This window comes from Mus caroli, unplaced genomic scaffold (assembly GCF_978045245.1).
Source record: "Mus caroli unplaced genomic scaffold, Mus_caroli_1 scaffold_10, whole genome shotgun sequence".
Classification (NCBI taxonomy): Eukaryota; Metazoa; Chordata; class Mammalia; order Rodentia; family Muridae; genus Mus; species Mus caroli.
In genome coordinates this window covers 7,815,125-7,829,165 of record NW_028227265.1, presented here as the reverse complement: position 1 = coordinate 7,829,165, position 14,041 = coordinate 7,815,125, and the positions used below count along the sequence as shown (strand labels likewise).

At 50.0% G+C, this 14,041-nt stretch overlaps 1 protein-coding gene across 3 annotated transcripts in view; it reads right to left on the bottom strand.

The window, feature by feature from the left end:
- Zcchc14 (zinc finger CCHC-type containing 14) overlaps positions 1 to 14,041 on the bottom strand; it is a 49,363-nt gene that overhangs the window by 17,670 nt on the left and 17,652 nt on the right. For all 3 annotated transcript variants that reach the window (XR_003837398.2, XM_021169821.3, XM_029480463.2), the window contains exon 2: positions 7,662 to 7,785. Coding sequence is in view for 2 of the 3 variants with exons in the window: in XM_021169821.3 (XP_021025480.1) it covers positions 7,662 to 7,785 (124 nt within the window). In the remaining variant the exon portion in view is untranslated. The remainder of the gene's footprint in view (positions 1 to 7,661; positions 7,786 to 14,041) is intronic.

Sequence of the window (14,041 nt, the reverse complement as noted above, 5' to 3'; positions counted from 1 at the left end):
CGTGAGCTAGGACAGCGGTTCTCATCTAGAGGACAAAGCCAGAGGAACAGAATGGAGGCAGAGAGCCGAACGCTGGGATGAAGATACAGAAACAAGACTGGGAATGAAGATACAGAAACAAGAACTAAGTCCCACAGGTCCAGGTCTGACAGGGTCACAGGGCTGGGACTATCCTGTGAGAGAAAAGCTGCCTGACATTTCCTTTTTCTTTATATATATATATTTTCAGATGTTTTTACATTATCACATGTGTGCCAGGTGCCTGTGGAGATCAGAAGGCGGCGGCACAGACTAGGGTTTAGAAACAAACTCTAGTCCTGAGTGGTGCTTGGAATGGGAATCTCCCCCATGGTCTGGGGCACTTAAAGACTTGGTCCTCAGTTGATGGCACTGTTTGGGGAGGTTTAGAATGTGTGATCTTGTTGGAAGAAGTATGGCACTAGGTGTGAGCTTTAAAAGTTTTAAAGACTTGTACCGCCTTCCCTTAGCTCTCCCTACCGTGTAAGTGTGAGCTCTCCCTGTCCGCCATGCCTGCATGCTGCTCTGCCCTAACACCGTCAACTCTTGACTCTCTAGAACCCTAACCCCACAGAACCTCTTCCGTCTGGGAGTTGCTCTGGCCATGCAGCAGGAAGGTCAGGGGAGCCGGACGGCTATCGGTTAAGAACCCTTGCTGCTCTTTCAGTTCCCAGCACCCACGGCAGCCCACCATAGTCTGCAACTCCAGTTCCACAAAGAAAGGATCTGATGCCCTCTTCTGGCCTCTGTTGTCACCAGACGCCACGTGTGAACATGTATCCATGCCAACAAACACCCATATAATAAAATAAACTTTACACAATGAAAGGAAAGCCCAGGCCCAGCAGCTCTAGGACTGTGGGTTCACTGTAAGGTCTTTCCCTTCCCAGAGCGCCCGCCCCTTGCCTCGTCCCTGTGAGCCGACGTGAGGTTTGACTGGCTCTGCTCGCCGCCCTGGGTCCTGACTTAGAAATGAGTAAATACTTCCTTTCCTTTCTTGTCCCTACAGACGGCCAGGGCCTATTTTCCAACCAATGCTTTAGGGTTCTGTGCCCGTTCTACGGTTTCCTCTGTGTGGCTGCCTCTGCCACATGCTTGTCCTCACGCTAGCTGATCTGCTCTGTTCTCTAGGCAGCTCTGAGATTCAGATTTTAGTAAACTGTCTTCAAGCTTCCATTTGTGTCCCTTCTTAAATTAACGTTATTAATGAGACCAAGAACACTGGGAGGGACCCGCATTTCCCTGGTATCGTATGGTGGCTCTGCTGGGACCCATTTCCAGCCCCTCATCATCCAGGCACCTGCGTTCTGTCTCATTGTCAATGCTAACAGAATCTGCCTTCACAAATTTTCTTTCCTACTTTTTAGTTCTGTACTCACTGGAGTAGCCAAACCATTTCTGCACCCCTAATCACCATCAGCACCAATCTGCTGGATGAGGTAACTAAATCTAATCCCAGAACTAGGGAGGTAGGCCAGGGTCTGAGGACCAGGCTCATCATCAGCTATGCAGCTATGAGCTTGAGGCTCGCCCAGGCTACATGAGATCCTACCTTAACAAAGCAAAGCCAAACAACAGAAAGGAGAACCAAATGAAGATTTTTAAATGAAGAAACATATTATTTGACATAAGAATACCCAGTAGAGGGCAGGCTGAGAATACAAGGGATTAGATTTGTAGAGCAAAGAAAAGTGTCCTGTCTTGAGGGAGAGGGTACGATTGGAAACAGGTCTGACACAGGGAGGAACAGCACACAGCCCCTGCAGCACCGATGGAAAGGAGGAAAGGGGGTCTGTAACAGTTGGAAAGCTCCAGACTTGGGAAGTACAAGAAGTGACAGAGCTCTAAGATAAACCACATGTAGGGACAGTGCAGTCAAATGACTCCGAACCAAAGAAAAATGCAAAACAACCAGAGAAAAATAGCACTGGCAAAAAGACTGCCAACTGCACACAGCAGGGAGAGAGATAGAACCGCCTCTGGCAAAGCTGAAGAGCAAACCCAGCTTAGTCAGGCAGTCCATGAGCAGCAAGAATTAAGTCACAGGGAGCCACATTGTCAGGCTAGTGGAAGGGGCAGAGTCTGTACCTGCAGAGCAGCACAAAATAAACTGGGAACAGAAGCGTTCAGAAGACAAGGGCAGCCAGGAGATAAACACAGATCATCCAAAGACTATCCTTTCTCCCCTGTAACACTTATGCAAAAGCCTTAAGGTCATATTACGAGCACAAAGCCCATGCGGCAGCTCTGAGCACCCTCACTCACACACCTGCCACCCTGCCACGAGCATCAGTTCTGACACTCAATCTCAAGAGCTGGCATGTGACACACACAGGGCAAGATTCTCAGATTTATGCTTTTTAAAAATGTACTGAATTTTATGTGTGTAAATATTTTGCCTGCATTTATATATGTATGCCACATGTATGTCGGGTGTCCATAAAGGTCAGAGGACAGCACAGTACTCCCTGAAGCTAGAATTAGGATGGTTTTGAGCCATCATCTCAACTCAACCCAGAGTACTCCTAAAGAGCAGCCTTGTACTCTAGGCCGCTGAGCCGTCTTTCTAACCCAGCCTCTTACATTTCATGTAAAGTGGTAATCGCTCGAGTAGAGCCTGAAAGGTGAAAGGGGCACTCTACCCATGCTTGCACATACTGTATGCTCCTCTGACTCACCCACCTCCTGGAGAAACTCTGAGGGGAACGTCCCTCAATCCCAAATCCCAGCCTCATTATCTTTAGGGAAACTGAGGAAGCGGCCACTCAAATACTGTCATATGTCCTGGGGTTCAAATGAGAACTGCAAAGGAAGGCTGTCAAGAGCAGCGCCTAGAAATGGGACAGCACTGGCCGCTGCTGCCACTAAAACTGTGGTCCAGAGCTGGGCATGGTGGCGCAAGCCTTTAATCCCAGCACTCAGGAGGCAAAGGCAGGCGGTTCTGAGTTCAAGGCCAGCCTGGTCTACAGAGTGAGTTCCAGGACAGCCAGGGATACACAGAAAAACCCTGTCTCGAAAACAAAACAAAACAAAAAAACAAACAAACACCAACAACAAAAACCCACAAACAAACAAACAAACAAACAACAACAACAACAAACTGTGGTCCAGGCACGGGCACGCAGTGCAAATCTCTGAACTATGCTCTCTGTCCTCACAGTGAGGCCAAACACAGAACCAGGAATGTCCCCAGTGCTGAGGCTTCTCACTCCTTCCTCACTGTGGTCCCAGAGCAGCTCAGGAGAGACCACACTGCTGTAGTTTCACGAGTTAGCTTTCATCCTTAACTCCTATCTTGTTAAAAGTCATGCTTTTACTTAAGAGTTTTGTTTTTGTTAAAAGCCCAAGACTGATGGTTAGTTCAGTCTTTTAGCTGCGCTTCACCATGATGTTATATAAAAAAGCTATAAGCGAAGTGGCACAGAAGCAAACACTGCCCAGGCTTAGGTCCTCCGCTTGTCTGATGGTGCACAGTCACTACAGACATGATGCATGCAGACATGTCACAGTCACTACAGACATGATGCATGCAGACATGTCACAGTCGCTACAGACATGATGCATGCAGACATGTCACAGTCGCTATAGACATGATGCATGCAGACATGTCAGTCACTACAGACATGATGCATGCAGACATGTCACAGTCGCTACAGACATGATGCATGCAGACATGTCACAGTCGCTATAGACATGATACATGCAGACATGTCACAGTCACTACAGACATGATGCATGCAGACATGTCAGTCACTACAGACATGATGCATGCAGACATGTCACAGTCGCTACAGACATGATGCATGCAGACATGTCACAGTCGCTATAGACATGATACATGCAGACATGTCACAGTCACTACAGACATGATGCATGCAGACATGTCAGTCACTACAGACATGATGCATGCAGACATGTCACAGTCACTACAGACATGATGCATGCAGACATGTCACAGTCGCTATAGACATGATGCATGCAGACATGTCACAGTCGCTATAGACATGATGCATGCAGACATGTCACAGTCGCTATAGACATGATGCATGCAGACATGAATTCCTTCAAGTTTGTCATTTTTAAGAGTGCAAAGAACCCGAGTTCTGAGATGTTTCAGATCTGCAGTTTAATCAAGGCAATAGAAGCAACCTACCTTCACTGTCTTGTCAGAAACAGACGAACTACTCCAGCTCTGGGAGCACAGGCACAGACCCCCCCCCACCCCCAGCGCCCCCACTCGCCGCTGTCACCACTGCCCACAGTGAGCAGCATCACTGGGCTTCTCCTCTTCCACCTGCACTCTGTGCTTTTAACAACGGGCACGGGGACTGGGCTCGGAGACGAGCTCTCTGTACAATGGTCCCCAACATGGCTATGAGGGAGTGAGGGCAGGGGAGGGAGAGAGGGGAGAGCAGCCACTCACCAGGCCTGTGAACTTCCCACACCAAATGAAGACCTCTGCTCCTACACAGAAAGGTAAGAGATAGCACGGGACAGGCAGGCAGACGAGAGACTGCACTGCTGGCATTAACCCTTCCCTTCCCTTCCCTCTTCTTCATCTCACCAGGCTCTCAGACACAGCTAGCTCCCCTGTGGCACAGGTCTCATCTGCAAAGTGGGGTGCATGACTGCGGAGAATAAGGGTTTCAGTCCCAGCTCCCAGGTTACTGAGAGCACTGTGAGAGAGTGGGAACACAAGATGCTTTAGGATGCTGCCCAATGCTGACCATTCTGTAAGTTCCAGCATACTGCCGTCAGACTTCTAAGACAGCAGAGAAAAATGCCTAGCAGAGGAAGGGACCACGAGAAAGGTGCTGACCCCTGAGCTTGCCTGCCTGCCTGCCTGCCTGCCTGCCTGCACGGAGCAGAAGGGACTCCTGGTGCTGGCTGATGATGACTGATGCCAGGCTGCTGAGAGTGAGCACAGTCTACAGGACAGCCTGCAGTGTGCTCCACACGGCCAGCACCACGGCTGCCCAGCCTTCATCCTCCCTGGCATCTAAGCGTACAATCAGGGGAAAGTAGGAAACAGCCATGGTTTAAGTTACACCCAGAGGCTGCAGAGGTTCCTCAGTGGTTAGCACACAGGCTGCTCTTCTAGAGGACCTGGGTTCAGTTCCCAGCATCCCATGTAATGGGGTCTATAACTCCAGTCCCAGGGTGCCAATACCCTCTTCTAGCCTCCACAAGCACCACACAGACATCACACAGACATCCACGCTGGCAAAACATCCACATCCATGAAACACGATAGACCTGGGAGAGGGAGAGGGAGAAAGTTACCCGACAACCTCTGGCTATGTCTCAAGAGAAAGCACTGTGGCGCACGGTGGGTGGATGCCCTGCATGGTCGGGAGGGTACAGGACAGGGGAAGCAGCCTCCACAGGAAGCCCTGCTCTCAGCCCACTCTCCCCAGGAGGCAGCCCTGCACTCAGATGCAAACTCCATTCTGGGGTAACATTGCTGAGAAGACCTGGTGGGGCAAACGGTCAACAGAGGAATACAGTCTCCTGGGAGCAGCCCACACCGTGTACACTGTGACCTTGCAGCCAGTGCCAGGTGGGAAAATAGGCTTCACAGGACCTGTTACCCACTGCTGTGGGTCCACTGTGCTATGGTCTCAAGACATAGGAGTGACAGAATGGCAAGAAAGCAGAGCACCCTGAGCTGCGACCTAGCAGAGCAGACAGCACCGCACACCGAGCAAGCTCAGGTCTTTAGAGCAGCACAGAATGCAGCTGTGAGATAAGAAGCTGGTGCCTGGGACACAAGCACTGAGAAGGGCAGAAGGACAGCATAGTGACAGAAAGCACAGGCACACCTGTGAGGAGTAGGCATGGGCAGTTTCCAAGGAGCCTCAACATGTAAGACCAGTCAGGACAGGCCTCCCTGCCAAACTCTGCTAAGATTTGGTCTCACCAATACCCTCATCCAGTTTAAATTATACCCAGTTGCCTCTGTGACTGGCCAGGTACTTCCTGAGCCAATCTAGGCATTAAGTCAGAATGACCCAGACCTTTGGTGAGAGGTTCAATCGGCTGCAGATCCACACTGAGCAACCAACACTCCAATTACATTCTTAAAAATGGTACTTGTGGGCTGGTGAGGTGGCTCAGTGGGTAAGAGCACCCGACTGCTCTTCCGAAGGTCCAGAGTTCAAATCCCAGCAACCACACGGTGGCTCACAACCATCCGTAACGAGATCTGGCGCCCTCTTCTGGAGTGTCTGAAGACAGCTACAGTGTACTTACATATAATAAATAAATAAATTAATTTTAAAAAATGGTACTTGTTCAGCGGCATGGGCAGTGTGGGACTTCACTAAGGTTGGTGGCAGGCGCTGGGTGACTGAGGACAGGAGTACCTGTCACCACATCAGCATGGAGTAACACTTAGGAGCCCATTTGGTTGGGAAAGAAGTCTTCTACGGTTCGGCTGCTTTAGATTTTAGGTCTTGTTCTGGTGTGAGGGGCAGAAGATATTTAAAACTTTTTTCCCCTCCCTTAATAAACACCGGTGTTTAAAGTTCGTATTGCTGAAGTGTGATATTCAGAAGAACAGCCTGACTGAGCACACCTGAAGACACTGGCTCAGTAGTCCACTGCTCTGTGGAGTACATGCCTTCTCCCTCTACCTGAGATCGCCCACTGCTGTCCTGCATAACTTGAAGAGACACAGGAAACCTGCCCCTGTCTCTGTGCATCGAATCCTGCACTCTCCTGTTCCTGCGTGGAGCTAGAGCAGTTAGTATCCCCTTTCCTCCCTTTCCCCAGCACAGATGCCTCCAGCCTTTGGAGGGGGCAGACAAAAGGGAGCCCAGGCTGGCACCCAAATATTGCATTTCCTCTTTCTTTTTTTTTTTGAGTGTCCACTCATAAGCGGTCTCAGGTTTGTTTCTTTCTTTCTTTCTTTTTAAAAACTATTCAGACACAGCAGAAGAGGGCATCAGACCCCATTACAGATGGTTGTGAGCCACCATGTGGGTGCTGGGAATTGAACTCAGGACCTCTGGAAGAGCAGTCAGTGCTCTTGCCTGCTGAGCCATCTCTCCAGCTCCCAGCATGATAGCACTCTACCCCCTGACATTGGAACAGACGAAAAGCAGCATACCCTAGTCTCCAAGTCACTGAAACTCACACCTCCTTTTGATTAACAACCAGCATTCCTCTGGTAAAGATGGCTCCTGCCCTTGAAGGAAGCAGGAGCCAATATCCTTAAAATAATAAGAGCCCACTCTTGGACTACGGAAAAGAGACAACTAAGTGTTCCCAAACAGCTGTGACCAGCTATAAAACTACAGCAGCTTCTGAAAGCACGGGCTACTTTTCTCAGGTCAGAAAGGTCCCTTTCCAGCTGCACGGTTCTGTCCCGCTGTCTGAACAAATGTTATCAGGTTTAAAAACAGCATTCCTTTACCCTCTCATGTAATGCCAAGGCCTGGAAATCCCCGCTTGTGTTTTTTTTCCTTTATAAACCCCCTTCACTTAGACCTGGGGGGGGTTCACTCTCCTTCCTGTTCCACCAGGAAGGTTGGTGGCCCAAGCTCTAGCTTGAATAAAGACGCTCATGTGATTACAGTGGGTTGTGATTCCTGGTGGACTCTTTGGGGTTTTTACAATCTGGGCACAACAAACTCACCCACCTTTGCCATGTTTTCCCAAAGGCCTCTTGGGCAGGGACTCCTCCGTGGAATGTGCTGACGTATGCAATGCATTCTCCAGGCTGTTGCTGCTGCTGCTGACAGGGGTCTCAGTCCTGGGAGCCATCTGAGGAGACAGAAGAGCACCTTCTTACTTTTTTCTGCACAATTGTCTCTTTTTTTTTTTTTTTTGGTTTTTCGAGACAGGGTTTCTCTGTGTAGCCCAGCTGTCCTGGAACTCACTCTGTAGACCAGGCTGGCCTCGAACTCAGAAATCCGCCTGCCTCTGCCTCCCAAGTGCTGGGATTAAAGGCGTGCGCCACCACGCCCGGCCACAATTGTCTCTTGATGAAAGTCATACACACAAGCATGGCTTCAAGTTTTCCTACCATAACACAGCACACTTCCTGAGGAAGATGCGCTCCACGGTCCACGCTTCCCCAAATCCATCAGTGATCCTGGGCTTCTGACTAGGTTGAGTCATCAACCACTCAGAATGTAGTCCTGGCCACTGTGGCATGCATCAAATGCTTTCATCTAAGGCACAACCCTGGGTTTTTTTTTACAGCCTTAAATGCTTTCCTGTGACAAATTCCAGAGTTCTGAAAGTCACAGAAGAACAGAGAACAGGACATTTGCCCAGGTACAATTTAAACAGCTCAAAGAGAACCCCACGATTCCACTTCTAAGGACTGTCCTGTAATATCTTCCTCCTATACTCAAATATTCCATCCTGGGAGGAAGCTCTTTGAGCAGGAAGGTAAACAACATAGCTTCAAGGAAGTCCCTGAAACTGACCAGATTCGCTAGGCCCAGCCCTCCCTGCCAGAGTAAACCATAAAAGCTGAAAGTCCTTTCTGATAGAAGAAAGCCAAGAGCAAAGATTCTCAGAGGAGCAAATATGGCCGAGAAGCTGAGCTGGAAAGATGAGTCTCAAGAGAACAAGCTGCGAAGACTCTGAGACCAAGCTTCCTGGAAGAGGTTTAGATCACCTGAGACACTTGGAAAGGGCACCCCCCACCTTTCCAGCTGCCTGCAGGCCATGAAGTGAGCTCCAGGTTCCCAGCCCTGTGAGCTGTCACACATGCTGGGGTGAGACTTGGTGATGGAACTGTCTTTGAGTCATTTTTGTTCCTATAAGTAACCCCAATAAAACTCAAGTTGGACTTTGGTCTGTCCTGGGCTCCCTATCTGAGATGAACAGATATGCTCCACACCTCCCCAGAAAAGGTTCTGACACACAGTAGGACTCACACATCAAAGCTTATACACAGGAAGAGAACTGACACTCAAAACTTCATCATCCATAGACAGGGACCCTGGGTATCCACTGTGGGGCACCACAGCTGGACTGGGACAGAGCATCCCGTCTCTTCTGGGTGTAAGTTGATGAGTCTTCCTGTGTACACATGGAACTGGGCCTGGGGAAGGAGAAGGACTGCAGGATCCTCAATCACCCCCCAGCCCCCGCCATCAGTATTGGAAAAATTTCACAGCACAAATAGACTAGGTGTAAAATTTAAAAATAGCAATGCTTTCATTCAGTTTTAAGACCTCAAATTTTCTAATGTGAGGAAAAGGCTCAAGATTTGACATCTTGGCAAAGATGTATAGTCCCACGACTGAGCGGCTGCTGTGCGCACCACGGGGCACTAGGTTGAGGGACTAGCAGTTTCTTCTGACCCAGAGCCTTGAACCCGAGCAGTGGGCAGGCGGGATATGCTGCCCCTGAACTCCTAGCCCTTTGCCCATGGTTTTCCCACTGTCACCTGCCTAGCGGTAGCAGATGGCAGGTGAGGTAGATAGAGGTACGTGAATAAAGAAGGCACAGGCTGCCGCCCAATGTCAGAGCCACTCAGTAGAAATCTAGCTAAAGCCGGGCATGGTGGCACACGCCTTTGATCCCAGCACTCGGGAGGCAGAGGCAGGCAGATTTCTGAGTTCGAGGCCAGCCTGGTCTACAAAGTGAGTTCCAGGACAGCCAGGGCTACACAGAAAAACCCTGTCTCGGAAAAAAAAAAAAAAAAAAAAAGAAAGAAAGAAAGAAAGAAGGCTCACTCTGTATCCCGGTGTTCCGTGGAGCATCACAGATGCCTTCGAGCAACGTGCCACCAGCCAGTCTGTCTCTATGAACTCCAACTAAACTCAAGAAAAGAAATCCCAGTCGCTCACTCACTTTACAAAGGCAGCTCACGATGGCCGCTTCACCAAGAAGTTATCAGGAAGTTTAAGTTGGGCCTGGGAGTGTTGGCAGTGCTTACCGAGCACACACGACGTCCTAGGTCTGATGCCCAACACTCCATAAAACAGAGGCAGGGTGGAGCAAACCTGCAATCCTAGCACCCAGGAGGTAGAGACAGAGAGGTCAAGATTCAGAGTTCCCCTTGGTAATATGGTAAGTTCAATGCCAAGCTGGGCTGTATGAAATTCCGTTTCAGGAAGGCAGGCGGGTAGGCAAGCAAGGGAAAGAAGTCAGTAAAGAGGGCTGGGCAAAATGGCTCAGTGAATAAAGACATTTGACTTACAAGTCTGAGTTCAATCCCTGAAAACGAAGTAAGAAGATAGGAGGATCTCCTCCCCAGGGCTGTCTTCTGCCTCCCACATGCATACTGTTAGGACGGCGATGTACCCACACCATGTGCACAGTGATACTAATAAAGTTAAAGAAGACGCCAGAGAGCACTTACATTTATAAAGCTACTATTTCACATATGCCCATGATCCCTGGCACCTGGAAGTCAGAATGGAAGGGCCCTGAATTCCAAGCCAGCCTGGGTGACACAGGTGCAGACAAGACACACCCTTTTCAGGAGACAGATTCATATCCCACTGTGTGAGCAGCTCAGGTACAGCCTTTCAGTACATGGCCATGAGCCAGCAACAGCCCATCATGGTTGCTTGACTCCCACAGCTCCTGACCCTACATTCTGGTTCCAAGAGGAGGCCAGGGGTGTGCTGACAGTCACAGGAGACCAGCACCCCCTATCACCAGAGAGCCACAAGCAAACCCAGCTCCCTACCCCAAGCCTACAGATGAAGACAGGGTAGGGGTGTGCGACAACAGGGGCTTGTCCTGGTGTGGGGCCCGGTACTGAGACCCAGGCTGGGGACAACAACAGGAAGCACTTCCTGTGTCCATGTAGAGTCAGCCCAGAGCTGAGGCTGCTGTCCCCAGGCCAGCAACTGGCCAGGTCTAGGTCAGGGCAAAGCTGTGAGCAGCCTGATGAAAACACAGGCAGGGAAAAAAATGTTTTAAAAGTGATGACTCCAGGCCAAGCATGCCTGTCAGTCTGCCGTCTGGCTGGCTGGCCTTCCTCCTCTCACCTCTTGCTCTTTTGTTTACACTGGACGCTGTCTTCAACTGCAAGTCTCAGAAATGCTGTTTTAGGTTATTTTTGGTTAGGTTAATTTATCCACATGACCGGCCGGCAGTTTGACTCAGATGCTCTCTGACTCACTTCAGCAGAGTTTCAATGGCCCCATGTGCACATGTCCCCCCTCCCATCCTGTGCAAGGCCTGGAGACTAAGCCAAGGTACCCCCTTCCCTAGCTCTTCCTGTGAGTTCAAATCCTCTCCGAGCAAAGCACCTTCCTTTACTCTCATGGAAAGGTCAGAGGTTCCACTGCCTGGCTAACTGTCCTTTCATCATCATGGCCAAAACCACCAGGGCCTGCAGCCCAGCCCATAGAGACCCAGGCAGGCACCTCATCCCATTTACTTAGCCCTATTCCTCACCGTGCGTGGCCCAGCAGACACACAGTCAGTGCCTCATCTCTATGGGCTGTTGTTCATTGAGGGATCCGCTGCTCACACAACAATGCCTTCCATTTAGACACTAGGCAGGCATCTGTAGGACATTTAGCTACAGCCTGAGTTCCCATGGCCCCAGTGGCACTGGTTTTCAGGTGGTGCTCTGTACTCCCATCTTGCCCGGCTGGCATCACTAGGATCTCAGCTGCTCTGCTTGGGTGCCAACAGGCCATGGCTACAGGCAGATCTGATGCTCAGCACCTGCTCCAAGACCAGGGCATCCTCCTCCCTCCTGAGGGCCACAGGAAAGCTCAGGTGACCTTCAGTGCCGCTGCCCACTCAGGAGTGCCTTGCTGGAATGCGGTTTAGGTGCCTGGTCCCGAGCAGCAAAGCCCAGCTCGTGAAGCACGCCTTCTGGGTATGTAGATACGAGTTGGTGCGTCCAGGCCTAGTATGTGAAGACCTTTAGGTCTCACCTAGGGACACAGGCATGTAGCTTCAGATAATCAGGAGACTGCAAGAGGATGGCTGGCTCAGGGCCAGTTCAAGATAGAGACTAAGTGCAAGACCAGTCTTGGTGACTTAGTTACAGCCTGTCTCAACAAGTAAATAGGGGCAGAGTATCCCCAGTGCACTCGAGCCTCACCCAGAACATGCAAGGCCTATACTTGTTCCCAGGACCATGACTCAGGTCTAAGGTAGACCCTAAAATTCTGCATTCCTGATACTGTGACATTTCAAAATAAAGGATTATGCCTGGGTCAGACCAAAGGCCTGCCCTATAAGGAGGGACATGAGCAGAAACCTGAGGCCATGTGGACAATCAGCCCAAATGGACATTTATCCCTTCCAGGTACAGGTAAGTCATGGGGGTCATGTGGCTTCATGGCCAATGTTGGTCCCATCCTGATAGCTAATTATCCATTATCCTTGGATAAGGACAATGTTGAAAAGGTTTTCCTCAGATTGTCTGTCCTGTGGAAAACCTCACACGGGCTTCCTGAAAGCTGCTGTAAACTCACTTTAATAGTCATCATCAGGAATATAATCTTTAGAAATTTAATTTTTAGACACTTCTTTCTATCTATCTATCTATTTATTTATTTGAGACAGGGTTTCTCTGTGTAGCCCTATCTATCTATCTATCTATCTATCTATCTATCTATCTATCTATCTATTTATTTGAGACAGGGTTTCTCTGTGTAGCCCTGGCTGTCCTGGAACTCACTCTGTAGACCAGGCTGGCCTCGAACTCAGAAATTCGCCTGTCTCTGCCTCCAGAGTGCTGGGATTAAAGGCGTGTGCCACCACGCCCAGCCTAGACACTACTGTCAAAGAGCACATGTTCTTTACAATTAGATTTCTGGAAGTAGAGCCCTCCAGATACAGACTGACACAGGAAGCCGGCCAGAGGAAACCTGGGCTTCCTGCAGCCCAGCATCATTGCTCCAACAGGGGATGGTAGTGAGCTGCTGGAGTAGGAGCCGCCATCAGCCCACATAACAGACCAAGTCGTCCCCACATTACAAATAAAACTCAAACACAGCTCCCAACATTTTGTCTAGGACCACATGCCCAGATGGGAAGGAAAACTGAAACATGGCAGCCACCGGAGTTGGGGGATGAGTGGGCACAGGGGCACACATCTAGGATCCTAGCAGTCAAGGAGGCTGAGGCAGGAGAGTCACATGTTCTAGGTCAGCCTGGGCTACATAACAAGACCCTGTTTCAAAATAAACAGGAGGAAGAGGAGGCAGGGAAGATGGGAGGAAAAGAGAGTGGGCAGAGAACATGGCCTCACAGGGTGCAGCGGGCACCCAGCCCTGCTCACGGAAGAGACTGCTCAGGAGATTCTCTCTTGTTCTGTCCCAGCTTCTTTCATCGCAACATGGAAATAATAGCAGTGGTAATTAATTACAACACTCTTACTGAGCTTACCAAGCTGGAAAACAGATCCTGGACACTTACTGCTAAGGCTGTGGCACACAGTGTGGCTGCTAAGGCACCCTAGTGGACTGCAGTGCTGTCATGACTGCATGCTGTCACAGTAAAAACACAGGACCACACAGAAGGGTTGCAAGGCAGGGGTCCTACAGAGCTTCCTACCCTCCTGGGCACCCCCTGGGCACTGGGCAGAACTTGTAACAGTCACTCAACGTCCACATACTGTGCTAGAGTCCAGGGGGGGTCTCTCCTCCTCCAAACAGACCCTGCAAGTCCTTCAAAACAGGCCATCACCTCTCCTAAAACTAGCGATGACAGTTTAAGAAGTGGTTTCATGGCCTGAACGTCAGTAAAACAAAATCACTTCAAGCCAGGCAGCAGGCAGCCAGGAGACGGGCACAGGTGTCCGTGACTCCTCTGCACCTTCTGACCACCTAAAGCTACCTGGAGGACCCAGGAGATTCCTAAGCTGTCACCAACCAGTGACAAGGCCAAGGGCTTGTATGTAGGAAGACACAACTCACCTTCACAGGGTGAGAACCAATGACGTCAACATGCATCAAATTCACAAGTGACACAGACAAGCCACAGCCCTCTGCTTGCAGACCAAGAGTCCTTTAAAGAGAACTGGAGGATTGTTCACAGGCAGTGAAAAGAAGAAAGTGTGTCTACAAGCAGATAGGAACCA